We start from the raw sequence: 16038 nt of genomic DNA, 5'->3' as shown, positions 1-16038 counted from the left end.
TATGCAAAATAAAACAGCATTCATAATACTCTCTAAGGTCAAGTACATAGATAGAAACATTACAACAATGAAATTAAAACATCAAAACATGATTCATTCATTTTAACCCCAACTGGCTCTGGACATCAAGAATGGTCTTAGCCGAGTTCCTGAGTTTCTCTACCTCCTCATCAGTAAGATGCACGTTGGTGACGCCCAAGACACCCCTCCGGCCAAGCTGAGCTGGAAGGCTGAGGAACACATCACCTCCATTGATACCGTAGAAACCCTTTGCAAGAATAGTGACGGGATGAATCCTTCTCTGGTTCCTCAATAACGTACGAGCCAAGCTTGCAACTGAGTAGCCTATTGCCCAAGAAGTGTAGCCCTTCAAACGTATGACCTCGTAGGCACCTTGCACAACCTCTTTGTGTATGTTTTCAAGCGTTTTCTTCTCGTAGGGAATTTGTTGTCTATCTAGAAAGCTTAGAACCGGTACGCCTCCCACGCTGATGCTTGACCACAGTGCAACTGAACTATCACCATGCTCCCCAACGATGTAGGCCTAGGCACATATTGGTTTTGTTAGTTATTGGAAAATAACATCTAGTTTTGACTGATTTACTTTGATTACATGACATCTTACAAATCAAGGGGAGTTGATACTGAATAAATCATAACTCGGCAATAAATCATAACTTCCAATTACTGAATATTGACTACTTAAAGCAGAACATGGATCATTTATGAATGAACTACTCTATAAGACATATGTTTCTCACGTAACTAGATCGAACAGACTGACATTTCTAGATCGAACGCACATTTCCTAACAAACGATGTAAATATCAAGAATTAACAATCAGATCACAAGATTTTTATACTCCCCTGTCCCTTAAAAATGTAAACATTTGGTTTGACATGTGTTTTAATGCATAATTGGCGAGTAAGAGAAATGTCAAGAAATGATAGTGGAAATCGTGTCAGTGGAGAGTGATATCCACATTTTTAGCAGTATAGTTGGATTTCTAAAACAAAAAAGTTCGTACTTTTCAGGAACGGACAAAAAAGAAAATAGTTCATGCTTTTAAGAACGAATGAAGAATATAATAATGTGCTCTAACACTTAAACAGTGTCATGTGCATTAAACCCTCAATTTCTATAGCATAGACAAGATTAACTCTTATATATCGACAAGAAATAACCAGTAAATCGTTCTCGAGAGAGAGAGAGAGAGGGACAGAGTAGGTGAGGATCAAAATATATTAGGAAGTGGGATGAACCACATTAGTGGACACCTAACGTGGTTCTCATGAAAAAGTGAAAATAAAATAAAGGTTAGATCAATTTCCAATTTGTGGCCGGTGGTATATGCAATACCCGACAAATGAACTACTCAATCACTTTGGAACTACCACAATCGTCGTCTAATTAAAATAAAAACATTCTTTGATAAACCAAAGAAAAAGTTACTACTATTTCGCTTCCCTTTGTTGGTTACATTTTTAAAAGAGATATTTACTTTAAGTTTCTTAACTTTCACTAAAATTCAGATTTTGCATATCAATTTTAAAAATTAGTCTACAAATTAACAAATTATTAATTTATTTTAATTTTGCATCTAATATAATTTAATATAAATCATAATCTAATAAAAAGAGTTTGATTTAATTAGTTTATCTAATATAGTTTAATATAAATCATAATCTAATAAAAATAAGTTTGATTTAATTAGTTTAATTAAGTATATGATGTTGTTCGATCCTTAAAATAGAAACTCGTTTTGGTTAACGTTCAAAATGTCACGTAAGTAAGTCATGAACATATATTAGCATCAAAATCATGATTAATTGCAAAATAATAATACATCGGTTTCCTAAAATATAAATTCTTTCCCTATGAGTCTGTTTATTAAAAGTAGAAAAAATTTTATTTTAAAAAATAGACCCCACAATCTAATATACTAATTCCACTATTTTTTCTCTTCATCTCTTCTTATTCATTAATATCTCTTACTTTACCAATTTTAAAACTAGCTTCATTTCCAAAATTCATATATTAGAAAACAGAATTCATATATTTAGAAAACAGAGGGAGTAACAAATCAATATTTGAGTTCAAAATCAAAACAAATTAATAGTCTAATAATTTAGTGGCGAATTTTTAAGTCGTTTGTAAACCAAATTTTGAAGAAAGTTTAGAAATTTAGGCAAATTACCGTTTTTAAAAATCACATTACTTTAAAATGCATTAACAATGACTTGCATAAAGTAGATGGCGAAAAAAGTGACAAATAAAATATATAATAAAATACTAAAAGAAATATACTTCTAACCTGCACATCCTGCGCATTGACATCAAGGTGATCGGCGATCAGAAACCGAAACCGCGACGAATCCAGATTGGTACCCGACCCGAGAACCCGATTCGCCGGAAACCCAGAAAGCTTCCACGCCACATAGGTGAGCACATCGACGGGGTTAGAAACCACCAGAATAATCGAATCCGGCGAGAATTTGGCGAGCGGCGGCACGATGTGCCTGAAGAGCGCGACATTGCGCTGGAGCAGATTGAGCCTGGTCTCGCCGGGGTTCTGCCTGGCGCCGGCGGTGACGATGCAGAGGTCGGAGTCGGCGGTGGCGGTGTAGTCGAGGGAGGCGTTGATCTTGACGCGGGGGAGGAAGGCGGCGGCGTGCTGGAGGTCGAGGACCTCGCCGCTGAGCTTGTCGGAGTTGGCGTCGACGAGGGTGAGCTCGTCGGCGAGGTCCTGGGTGATGATGGTCTGGGCGATGGCCATGCCGACGTTGCCCACGCCGACCACGGTGATCTTGGTGTTGCGGCGGGGGGAGGTGGCGGGGGCGGTGCCGGAGATTGGGGTGAAGAAGGAGTTGGAGAGGTCGAGGCCGTCGGGGCCGAGGAAGGAGGAGGAGGACGCCTTGTGCATTTTTTTTGGATTCGGATTTGGATTTGTGGATTTGTGTTTTTTTTATGAGGAGGGGGCTTAGATTTGGGGGTTATAAATAGTAAGCCTGTCTCCTATTCAGGTGGTGGCGTGGCGTGGGGCGGAAGAAAATGGTGCTCTTGGTTTTCAATGGTCAACTTTTATTCCAAGACTTTGTTATTGGTGGTCGTGGTTTTCCTCTATTACCATGGGCTAAGCATCCTTTTCTACTATGAGGCGTTGATCTTGACGCGGGGGAGGAAGGCGGCGGCGTGCTGGAGGTCGAGGACCTCGCCGCTGAGCTTGTCGGAGTTGGCGTCGACGAGGGTGAGCTCGTCGGCGAGGTCCTGGGTGATGATGGTCTGGGCGATGGCCATGCCGACGTTGCCCACGCCGACCACGGTGATCTTGGTGTTGCGGCGGGGGGAGGTGGCGGGGGCGGTGCCGGAGATTGGGGTGAAGAAGGAGTTGGAGAGGTCGAGGCCGTCGGGGCCGAGGAAGGAGGAGGAGGACGCCTTGTGCATTTTTTTTGGATTCGGATTTGGATTTGTGGATTTGTGTTTTTTTTATGAGGAGGGGGCTTAGATTTGGGGGTTATAAATAGTAAGCCTGTCTCCTATTCAGGTGGTGGCGTGGCGTGGGGCGGAAGAAAATGGTGCTCTTGGTTTTCAATGGTCAACTTTTATTCCAAGACTTTGTTATTGGTGGTCGTGGTTTTCCTCTATTACCATGGGCTAAGCATCCTTTTCTACTATTGGTCAATTGGCCAATTAAGTGGGTCCTATTCTTATCTACCTCCATCCCTTATTAATAAAAATTACTCTTTTTTTTCTTTGATAGGAGTTGAGTCACTTTGTCTTTTTTATTATGTGACATAGAATGAAGTGAGTGATTTAATTTTTACTAACTAAAAATCAACAAATTTCTTGTCAATTACTCCATTCTCTTTTATTTTATTCTCTCCTCATCTCTTTATGTTTTTCATTTCTTAATTTATTCTTCTTTTACTTAACTCATTTAGAGCATCCTCATCCGTGCTTTTAGCTTCATGTCACTTAAGCTAAGAGCACAACACCCACTTTTACTCCGTGTCTCTTAGCTAAGAGACAAGCTCAAGTTCAAGGGTTCCACCATTCTATTATTCAATTTAAATACTCCAATTACTAAAGACATTTCTATAATATAAAAATACATCAAAAAATAAAAATTATATAATTAAAATCCTAAAAAATAAAAATTACATAATTAAAATACTAGAAAATAAAAAAATACATAAATAAAATCCTACAAATTAAAAATGAGGACGCTTTACTATGCCGCCCCCATACTTCGGATGTCGGCGCCCCTCCTGGCAACAATCGAGGTACTTGAACGGTATCATCTCCAAGCTTTCTGTAGGTCGCCAAGGCGACACCGATGATGTCGAGCTCGCTCGTGCCGCTCTCCGTCGCCCGCTCTTCCCTGTCTGGCTGAAGTACCCCTGGAACTTACCGATTGCTAAGCGGTGCCAGACCAGACGCAATTTCGCACCATACTCTCATTGCGAGGGATGGTTCCCCCCGGCCAGGTTTCATTGTAAAGGCGAGTGATACGCCACCAATACGTATCCCTGGTTTCGTTTGTGCCAACGTCCGGATCTTCGAGACCGCTACAGTAGGCTTTGAACATCGCCATCATCTCACCCGCGAGTGTACGGGGTGCGGGTGCCACGAACATGAGGAGTAGAGTAGGAAGGAATAGAAGTAGGAGTAGGGTAGAACACTGCTCCTCCCCGTCCGGGTTGGGTGCCCACCGGGCAGGCGTTTGGTCCTTTTTGGGTAAGACGGTAGCCACCCGGAAATTACGAACCTTGGGTTTGAGGAGGGCCGTAATTGCGTTTCCGGACTAAATCCGGCCTCAGAGTCGAACCAATCGTGGTTCTGACCCCGATTACCGGAGGAGTGATCGCCGGAGCTAGGACATTTGTGTAGTGTGGTGGGAATTTAAATGAGAGAGTATGAGGAAAAAAAAGATGAGAGAATGTAGATGACGATAGAATAGATGAGAATATGATTTTTTTGTGTTGAAGTGGGGGTATTTATAGATGAAAATGTGAATTTTGGGGAAAAAAAAATTTGAAAAATAAATTAAAAGTGGGGAGAAAATGGATATATTTTTTTGGGAAAGGGAAAATATTTTTTTTATTTAAAAACATTTTTTTAATTAATTTCGCATTTTTAAAAAAAAATTAAATAAGCCAACGGCTATCTTAGTTGGCAAATAAAGCTGACGCCACGTGTCTTGCTCGGCGGCACGGACGTGCTCTTAGCTAAGACGCGTCGTGCACGCCCAGCAGCTTTGGGGCGAGGTGACCGAGGCGCCTCTTCACCTTGCTTGCGGATGCTCTTAGCACAATTTTTCTTAAATCTCGTGCCGAAAAGAAACGCTTCTACTACAGCAGAACCAAAGGAGTATTTCTATTTTGGGTCGTCTCTTAAAAATACTAGAAATTTTCTAAACTTTCTATTTTGAGAAGTGGACCTTGCAATCTATAACACTACCTCCACTAATTTTTTTTCTTCCTTTCTCTTATTTTACTCATTTTTCTCTCCAACTCTTTTACTTTACCAGCCGCGCATTAAAATCCATGCCGTTTCAAAATTTTCACTATTTTTTTTCTTTCTTTCTCTTATTTTACTCATTTTTTTTCCAACTCTTTTACTTTATCAGTCGCGCATTAAAACTCATGTCGTTTCAAAATTTTCTATGACTTTGTTTTAAGAACAGAGGCACTATATAACTTTTGTTTTCCGAAAATGCCTTAATCTATTTGTTAATTAGCAAATGATGCAGGGTATCACATTTTATTATTTCCATACGTACACGATATGTAATTATGTTATTTTTACTGTTTTTAGATAAATGGACAGATAGTCGATTAAACTGTGGATGGAGAAAGTATTTACTTATATAGTTATATGCATTTATTTGGATTTGCTGGGATACAAGAATGGAAATGAAACAACAATTTAAGTCGAATCAATCATTCTATCCGAAAAGCATATAAAGGGATAAGAGGTGAATTATAATACTCCCTTCGTTCCTGTCCAACCTCAATTAGTTTGAGGCCTTTTAAAAGTGACCCAAAAACAAATCTGTGCGGGCTTGATCCAAAACGGACAATATCAAACTAATGTTTGCCGACGCCGACAATTCTGACAAGTGGTATCAGAGCCAGGTTGGCGTCGGGTCTGGTCCGATTTGCGAGACCCATGTTTGAGTGGGGCCGACGATCCGTCTGAGTCGGAGCTCATTATGTGTTTCGATGTGGTCTCGGTTTGAGGGGGAGGTTTGTTAGTACAAACCTATCCCACATCGGACATTTGAGGGAAGTTGGAAGGTGTATATATGACGAAGTCTCTAACCAACAAGTTGCTCTTGAAGATGTCACACTTGGAAAATGGTATAAGATTTTAAGAGATGTTATTTTGTATGTTAAGTGATGAGAGAAAATATAATTTTATAATTGATGTGAGAGGGAATTTTTCCAAAAGAAGAAATGTGACATCTTTTATAGGACAAACTAAAAACAAAAGTGCGACATCTACCTTGAGACGGAGGGTGTACTAAATTTTTTTAATTGCTAACTCTGTTAGTTCATCAATGCAAAGTATTTTTAAAATGTCAACACGATGACATTAAAATGTCCATACATAATGTCAACAAAGTATACTGAAATGTCAACAAAATTATATATTGACATTTTTAATATATTAAGTATTAATAAATTAACAAAAATAGCAATTTAATAAAGTTAGCAATTAATCACGACCAAGAATCTATTCATTAAATAATCAAACATACGCATAATTACTTCGTAAAAAAATTAGAAAGATCATTTATTTGGCTTTGTTGGGATACAAGAATGGAAATGAAACAAAAATTTAAGTGGAATCAATAATTCTAGCCGAAAAAAATTGGTTCGCATATAGAGGGGTCTATTTATCAAATAAGCAAACAGACGGATAATTACTTCATAAAATAACTAATATCATAAAACTTTTTAAAAAATACGTTTTTTCCACGAATTTTAAAATTGGCAAATATTATCACGAGCTTTACCTTGAGTTTGTTTTTTTTCCACAAATGAAAAAATTCTGACAAATAATATTATGATACGGATTTTTTTTCGTAATTTCTCGACAACAATTTTGAGAGCTTCAAGTTTTTCAATCTTTAAAGATAGTTTTTCTTGAAGCACACCCTCCAAAATTGTTCTTCAATCTATTAAAGTAACATGAATTTTTTCATTCGTGGGAAAAAATAAATCCGGGATAAAGTTCGTGATATTATTGTCAATTTTAAAATTCGTGAGAAAAACCCAACTTTTTGAAAATTTCATGATATTAGATGTCAATATCTCTAAAATAATTAGAAGTTCAAACGAGCATATATCGATGAGTAGTCAATTTTCCTATTTCACTTTTTAACGCTTTTAACTAGTTAGAGTATCCATATTCATGCTCTTGCCAAGAGCACGGATGTAGATCCAGAACCAACCTTTACTCATTTTTAATTCTCTGCTGTTTCGTAAGAGCACAACACTCATATCCATGCTCTTCCGCAAGAGCATGTTCAAGGGTCCTCCATTCTATTATTCAATTTAAATATTTCAATTACTAAAAATATTTTCATAATATTAAAATGCATTAAAAATATCCGAAATACTATTACAAATTATTAAAAAAATTATATAAATAAATTCATAAAATTAAAAAGAGGAAGATGAAGGTGAGTTGTATGAAAAAATATGAGAGAAGTATGAATGAGAGATAATTTGATGTAAAAAAAGAATGATGAATGGGATAAAAAAAAAATATGAAAAAGGGTCAAAAAATAGCTCTATTTTTGGGAATCCAAAAAAAAAAATATATTTTTTGGATTATTTCGATTTTTTATGAATTTTATATATAAAAAAATTTAACGGATCAAAAACGAATCCAATCGCGCATGGGGTGATTGGCATCATCTCCCAATCAGGAGACACCACGTCGGCGTGCTCTTCGCTAAGAACACGGCCGTGCCGTCGGCAAGAGCACAGCGGCGAGCACAGGCGCACTCTTGCCGACGGCACGGACGGTGCTCTTGCCAAGAGCACCGTTGTGCATGCTCTTAACGCCTGATCCAGCTCTAGCCAAACTTTTCGCTTAACTAGTTAACGCCTAGATCCGACTCCAGCTAAACTTTTCTGATTTTATCTGTCATCGCTCACTAATCAATGGCTTTCTATCGACATTGGGAGCATAAACACAACGTCAAGATATATTTAGTTTTGCACTACCCCATTATGCTGGTAGATAAGTACTTTTGTCGTTCCATGTTAATAGGAGACGTTTTATTTTCCGCACTCGTTTTGAAAAAAATAATAGTATAAATAGATAAATTGGAGAAAAAGTAAGTTAGAGAGAGAATAATATAAATAATCATATTACTTTTTCATAAATAATCAACTAAACATGGATTATAAGTAGATGAATGATATTCAACATACCTTTCGTAAACTCTTTATGTGAGCACCACTCTGATTTGACGCATGTGTAGTGTTGTTCATTTCGATTTATATACTTAGTTTGATTCTAAAAGATTAAAAAATACTATTATTTAAAATTTTAATTTCACAACATTCATAAAAGTCTCAATTTGTTCATTTTTTTTATAATTTTAAATAAATAATAAAATAACAAATAAGTTTTAATTTTTTTTATTTTGTGAAATTAAAATCAAACTAAAATATATAAATCAAAATGAATAACGTGCGTCAAACGAGGGAGTGTAATCACGTATCATTCCTCCATAAAAGTAAATCGTTAGACCATTTGTAAGTGTACACTAAAACCTAAAATGAGATAGGTAATTAGTTCCAATAGTACTTCAAAATCAATCCATTTTTTATTTTTGGGAAAAACATTTATTTTTAGGTTTATACTGAACTCAAATCCAATAGTTTTTTTAAAAAGTTTAAATTTAGTTAAATGGTTAGCAGAGCGGATCTCCTACTCCATTCTTAATATACACTCTCACAACTTAATAAAATAATGTTATAATATGTAAGTGATAGTCAAATGGTCTTAATAAAATAATACTACCACCACTTGACCATCACTTACATATTATAACATTATCTATCTATACATATATAAAAGGGGAGTTTTGGAAATATTTACAAGAATGCCATTATAATTTATTTTAATTTATGTAATACTTTGGTATAATTTTAAATATAATTGGTGCAAAGCAGTTAAAAACAAAATCAGCCTTACCGTTTTTAATTTGAAACGTGATGAAATTGATGTCCACAGTTATTTGTTTCAAAGCTATTATATTCCAATATTGATGTCCATAGTATTCCAAATATTGACTTAATACAGCCATGCACCGTTTGATTAATTTTTACAAGCAACTTTCATATATCGTAATCGTTTCTTTTAAATCATCAATGTTAATTTAATTTACAAATTACAAATACCACCCATAATTGAATGCACGTATTATAAAATTAAGTGGGGAAGTGGAAGGTTTGGAGAAAATTAACCAAAATGTCATTTTAATAAGTAGTATATTTTTAACATTTATAATATTAATTTCTACTTTCAATACTTTTATCTCTTGGCTTTCCATTTTCTTGTAACCACCATTAATTTAATGGCTGTTTAATAGTGATATAAATCTATGATTCTTCATATACTCACCTTGTGCCTATAAAAGGAATGGGGTGTAGATGGATATCACAACTCAAATCATGTATTTAGCCTCATGTATAAGTATTCCATATTCTAAGAATGGGGTGTAGATGGATATCACAACTCAAATCATGTATTTAGCCTCATGTATAAGTATTCCATATTCTAACATCTTATCATCGAGTACACATTCGTTTTTATATATATCTTTATTTTTATTTAATTTATTTTGTTATACATTTGTAATTAATCTTTGCAAAAAAAGTGTCATGTCCAATATCTCCGTCGTGAAAAGAGATATATAGATCGAAGGCAACGCGTGTTGGAGGAAGCCAAGCGGGCAACCATGGTATCGTAGAGGTGACGGTGGTGGTAAATTTTGCATGGTAAGAATATGAAAGATAAAAAAAGGTAGTAGTTTGTAGGCGGATAAACTTTTTTGTTTGTTTTAACTTACTAAAACTATTAAAATGTTATACAATGACGTATATTAAATAAGCAATCTTTGGAATAATATTTCACTCAAATAAAAATAAAATAACGGGTAACGATAAATTTTAATTATGAAGAGTAATAATTTTGGAACACTTATTAAAAGTCTTGGTTGAGTTTTTAACAACACTATTGTTTTTGTATTTTTATTTGTTCATGAAATAATTAAAACTAAATCACTTTTTTAGTATTGACTTGTGATGACTAAATGTTTTCTTCAAAATATTATTATTTCATACTCCAATTTTAAAAATACTTTCTATTGTTTTTTTAATAAATATACACTATAATATGAAAAAAAGAAAAACAAAAAAAAACGCAAGTCAAAACAATGCAGTTTTATAACTTTTGTCCATAATTGCATCATCGACTAAATTAAAAGTGTATTTCTTTAATAAATGGACATTACAAAAATATAATCTAGATGAAGCTTACTTTATAAATACATTATGAATTCTTTAATAAAAATTGAAAAAAATAAAATAGTTTTAAAGGAAAATAACATGGATGATTTTGGCATATCTAATCTTAAACATTAAAATTGATGATTGTCAATTTATTTAAGAGTCTTCTAACATAAATATGGCGAGAATATGAAGGGAGAATTTTATTGATAATTTGTTGGTCATGATGAGTGTATTTTAAAGTTAAGGGTTTATGATTTAAATTTTAGGGTTTGGGTTTTTAGCGTATAGGGTCAATATATTGCAATGAAATGAAGCTCGACTAGGAAGTATCTCATCAGTGCAATCTTAAATTATAGTTTATGTATGTCTGCCGGTTTTGTTTTTATATTTAAAAGATTTAAAATAATATTTATGGATTATTAATAATGTATGAATTTTCATTTCATATTTATGATGCATAATAATTTGATATTATATACAATTTGGAAGAAAATATATTGAGCCGTGCATCGAAATAACAAAAATGTTATTATGAGTACTTTTGAATACATATATTATGAAATTATAAACTGAATATTCATTTCATAAAGTAGGCATATAAAAAAAATTTAATATCTTTTAATTTATCAGGAGAAGTGAATCGGCTTTAAATGAAGGGACGTGCAAAAGGTTTTGGAACTATACCTATTGAAATTATAATTATAATAAATTGCATGTACAGATGAGATTATACATTGGTTTCTTCATTTTGGTATATATAATTATACGTATTTATTTGCATGATGTAAGAATTTTATATAAAATGTGTTGAGATGCTTTTAAGTTTTGATTAAATTTAATATTTTCTTAATTATTCTGATATTAATTTAATACTCCACAATGTTTAACTGGATTTGTATTTTATAGAAACTTTTGGGATGTTTTGAATAATAATTTTATGCAAGGGAGTAAATGCAATTAAGTAAAGTTAAGGCGTTAGGGCTAAATAATTACTAGCGACAAGGGCAATATTTATGAAATAAGTATAATTTTTCTACACATTTGATTCTAGCTAATATCTACATTATTGTAAAATAAGATTAAATTTTTATATCTTTTATCTTCATTTTTTTGTGATTATCCAGGATCTTAAAAGAACAATAAAACTATATAATAATGTTAGCTATTTTAATAGTATATTTAATGTATTTTACTTTAAAGTTAGTGAAATTTGTATTCAATTTTTAGTATATGTAATATATAAATACAATTAATAAATAAATTGTATTAAATTATTTAATTTATAAAGTTATTGTAGTTGGATAATATCATGGTCTCGAAAGAATTATTAAGGAGTTAGCTTAGCCGTTTAACATAAATATGATATTTAAAAATTGCTATAACATTAGATGCACAAAATTAATGAAATTAATAGGTGAATCGTTGATTGATTGACAATTAATAATATTAATGAGTGTCAGTTCATTTTTAATTTATGAAATTGATGTTAGGAAAAAAAAAAGAATGTCATCATGTTTTTCTTTTAATTTAATATTGCATTTTCTTGACATGAGCATATAAACAGATTATCAAGTAGGCCAATCCAGTGTAAGATATCGAACACAGATCTAAAACCCCCAAAATAGAATAAGTAATCAATAAAGTAAAATTGAACTGGGACGGAGGAAGAATTTTATTGATATTTTACTCATTTGTTGATCATGATGAGTATATTTTAAAGTTAAGGGTTTAGGATTTAGGTTTCAAGGTTTGGATTTTTAGTGTATAGGGTCACTATATTGCAATAAAATGAAGCTCGACTAGGAAGTGTCTCACCAATGCAATCTTAAATTATTGCAACGTAAACTTGCTCCTGCAATTATAACTCAATGGTTAATTCATATTTTCATAGAATTAAAATGCTTTTTAATTTTAAGTCATTTGAGGAGATTATGCAGATTGGTTATGTATGTGATGAAATGATTGCGAACATACATACATTTTTACAATAATATAAGAAAATATGTTAAATTTTTGCATTTTTAGATGATTATCACGATGTTAATAATAATAATAACAATAATAATAATAATAATAATAATAAGATTTTATTTAGTTTTGTGATAATTATGAGAAGTAGAAATGAAAAGGATTTTTAAAATAAATTAAACTGAGAGGTGTAAGTATAAAGTTTTTTTAAAGATATATTAATTACCTATTTAAAAGTTTAAAGTTAAATAGTAGTGCTCCACTACTAATCAAACCTCTATAATATTAAATATCATTGTAATTTTTGGGGAAGTAGAAATGAAAAGGTTTCGGAGGTGAAAAGATTTTTTAGGTTCGTGTAGTAACAGAGAGAAGTGAAAGGGTTTTAGAAGAGGTGATGAATTGAAAAAATTTTAAATAGCTAATGGTAAATAATTTAACGCATAATCAATAATGTTGTTACAAGAAAATTGAATTTTCATGTTTTTATTTAAGTAGTCAAAGTAAACTAAACGTTGGTTGACTTAAACGTTGGCTGACTTGCAACTTTTGTGGCTCAATCGATTACATTATAAGTTAAATGCACATATTAAATTATATGAATAAAATACAAATAATTTATTTTAAATTATGGTCATATTTATTAAAAATATGGAAATGTACACTGATTTTATTTTTTAAACTTACTACATCCATATATTTTTTTATATATTTATGTACAATTTTCAATATTAATTACATAATAAAATTTTATTATCTCAAATTTGTGACACAAATTATTATAAGCTCTATCATTTGTATATCGCAACTTTATTTTAATAAAATTCATTACTTTAATCAAATGTATTATTTATATTTATTATTAAATACATTATAATTATAATGTTAGACTCTATATAATTTTATTACTATTTCAAAAAAATATTTCATATTTGAAGAGAATAAAGTGGACCGTGCATAGCACGGGTGTGATACTAGTTCCACGGGGAGTTTTGAGGGTATTTATGGAATCACAATTTTTGACACTAGAATGAAATTAAATTAATTAGCATCTGCCACGTGAAAATATGCTATAATTTCTTATATTCTTTGATGATCAAATTATATAAAGTAATTCTTCAGTTAACATTATAAATCCAATTAGACCTTTCCCCTACGCAATTAATTTGATGTAATAGAGTAAATAGCATAAAATAGAACAGAACACCTTTTATGGTTTCTTATTTTATTTAATTAAAATTATAAAATTAAATTGGGCCCTTCGTCTACACAATTAATTTGGTGTAGTTAATGGCCTACGTTAGTGATAGGAAACATTAAGAAGAATTTGTTTATAACAATAGAATAAACGTTAAGAAGAATTTGGTGTAGTTAATGGCATACGTTAGTGATAGGAAACATTAAGAAGAATTTGGTGTAGTTAATGGCATACATTAGAGTAAATAGCATAAAAAACAATTTGTTTATAACAATAGAATAAACGTTTTTTAGACTCATCATTCTATAATATTCAATACTCCTAATTAACAGAAGAATTTTAAGTGTCAAAAAAATTTAGACAGGAATAAGAAGAGACTCATAACCTTATAAAACAAGTACAAGCGAATCTCTATAAATACCATCAAAATCAATGCATATTTTACACTCTTTGAACTCTCATCTCTTTATGAAGGCTGCAAGTTTAGACTCGGCTAAAGAGTGTAATGAGTGTGCAACTCTAAAAAAGGCACAACCCATCATCGGTCACGAGTGCGAAGCAAGTGAGGATCGCCATCAACACTCATTTTTATGTTGAAAATAGTTCAAATGGTGTTGCAAAACGCATCCCATATCGTCCCTTTAAGGTGGTTGAACTTTAGCAAAAGCAAAATATTCTCATATTATGAAAATTGCGTTTTCATTTTATTAGTGTATTTTGTGATAGAGAAAGTGAGCGAAATACATGTTTTGAATGAAAGATGAGTGGAGGAAGGCTCTGCAAATAAGATGAAGAAATTTCATCCGGGGAAGAAGCCATATTTAAAGATACATTACCAAAATGAACATTCAAGCTAATATTTTGTTATATTTTCGAACATATTCAAGAAATCAACTTATGTAATTGAGCTTAGTTAGTGATACAAACCTTATTATAATTAACTTTTAGAAATAATTATAAATTAATTCAATATATATGTCCTAATGAATATTCAAATCTTACTAAAATTAAATTACGATTAATTTGGAATCATATACTCCAACTCCATTAACCACACCATCCCATTAATAATAAACCTAAAATTTTAATAATAAACGTTCAGATAATTACTGTTTTTATCTCTCTATAAACGTATAATATATTACTCCACACAAAATGTACTTACTATTTTCTTTTTTACTTTTTTTCACAGCTATTGTAAATTTTTAATTGTGTTTTTTCCATTTAAGTGGGACACATGACCGGCCGCACGTAATTGAACATAATTGTGATAAAGATTTTATAATGGAGTAATTACTTTCTAAAATTATGAATTAATTCAATAATTATATCCATATGAATGTTCGAATTTTATTATAGTTAAAAATTGATAATTTTTTAATTTATAGGTTTGGTATTAAATTTTCGAATATGTCAAGAGGAATTAACTTATGCAATTGAGCATAATTATAAACATTACTACAATTAACTTTTAGAATTAATTGTTAATTAGCTCCATAAATATATCCAAATGAATATTCAAATTAATCTTACTATCAATTTTGAACTTTTAGGTTTGGTATTTCAAAATCATACTATAATTAAAATTCTAATTTTATAAAATGTAATATGTTGAGATATTTTTAGTTTTGATCATAATATTTCTGAAATTATTTTTATATTAATTTAATATTGTAATGGTTAATTGGATTTTCTATTTTATAGAAGACGTGCATGTATCTATGTTATTTAAAAAGAATTTTAATTATATTCGTTTATTCTATAAATGGGGAGTTTTGGAATTTTTTCATAACTATTTTATGAAAAGGATGTAAACACAATAAACAAAAATTATTAAATTGGTTAATTGGTTACAATCATGATCATATATATAATTGGACTGTTATATATGGTGATGGGAATTTATGATGAGAATTTAGTCCTATGCAGCCGTCATTAGACAATTTCCTTCGTCTTCCTCAGAATTTTTAAAAGTGTTCGTCGGTTATGGTCAATTAGAATTAATGTAGCAATAATTATGACATGCCCAAATTGCAATATATACGCTAATATTACACAAAAACTTGTGTCATTTATTACACTACATGATTACACGAATACTTTCTTTATATTTTTGCCTATAAATATGTTTTTGCTATTTTCTTATTAACAACTTTATTAGCTTCTATTAAATTATTGGATTTTTCTCCAACAAGAAAAAATATTTTCAATATGGAATTCGCATTCCTTAATGAGCAGCCTAACAATACTGCGTCGGTCATCAAAGTGAGGTGTGTATGTGTTTTTGAGATGAAGGTGAAATGAAACTATCCGTTTTAAATCCTATTTGGAAG

General features: G+C 31.8%; 1 protein-coding gene across 2 annotated transcripts; it reads right to left on the bottom strand.

The window, feature by feature from the left end:
- LOC125191666 (L-lactate dehydrogenase A-like) lies at nt 1-3545 on the bottom strand. 2 transcript variants are annotated; one of them, XM_048089059.1, is made up of 3 exons: nt 3167-3545; nt 2316-2645; nt 1-544 (listed from the first exon to the last, which is right to left on the bottom strand). In XM_048089059.1, the coding sequence occupies exons 1-3, from the start codon at nt 3443-3445 to the stop codon at nt 98-100; spliced, it is 1056 nt and encodes a 351-aa protein (XP_047945016.1). In that variant the 5' UTR covers nt 3446-3545; the 3' UTR covers nt 1-97. The 2 variants fall into 2 exon arrangements, with proteins under 2 accessions (XP_047945016.1, XP_047945015.1); XM_048089058.1 differs by lacking the exon at nt 3167-3545 and having other exon boundaries at nt 2316-3023.
- Nucleotides 3546-16038: the final 12493 nt, after the last annotated feature.

Source organism: Salvia hispanica, chromosome 6, assembly GCF_023119035.1.
Source record: "Salvia hispanica cultivar TCC Black 2014 chromosome 6, UniMelb_Shisp_WGS_1.0, whole genome shotgun sequence".
NCBI lineage: Eukaryota > Viridiplantae > Streptophyta > Magnoliopsida > Lamiales > Lamiaceae > Salvia > Salvia hispanica.
Note: the sequence above shows the minus strand (reverse complement) of the source record. Positions and strands in the feature narration are given on the sequence as shown.

Excerpts from the sequence above, each read along its gene's own strand:
- LOC125191666 (XM_048089059.1), bottom strand. The coding sequence starts at position 3,445 with ATGCACAAGGCGTCCTCCTCCTCCTTCCTCGGCCCCGACGGCCTCGAC. Across the intron at positions 2,646-3,166 it reads CCTTCCTCCCCCGCGTCAAG|ATCAACGCCTCCCTCGACTA; the intron begins ATCAACGCCTCA and ends CCCCGCGTCAAG. Across the intron at positions 545-2,315 it reads TCAATGCGCAGGATGTGCAG|GCCTACATCGTTGGGGAGCA; the intron begins GTTAGAAGTATA and ends ATATGTGCCTAG.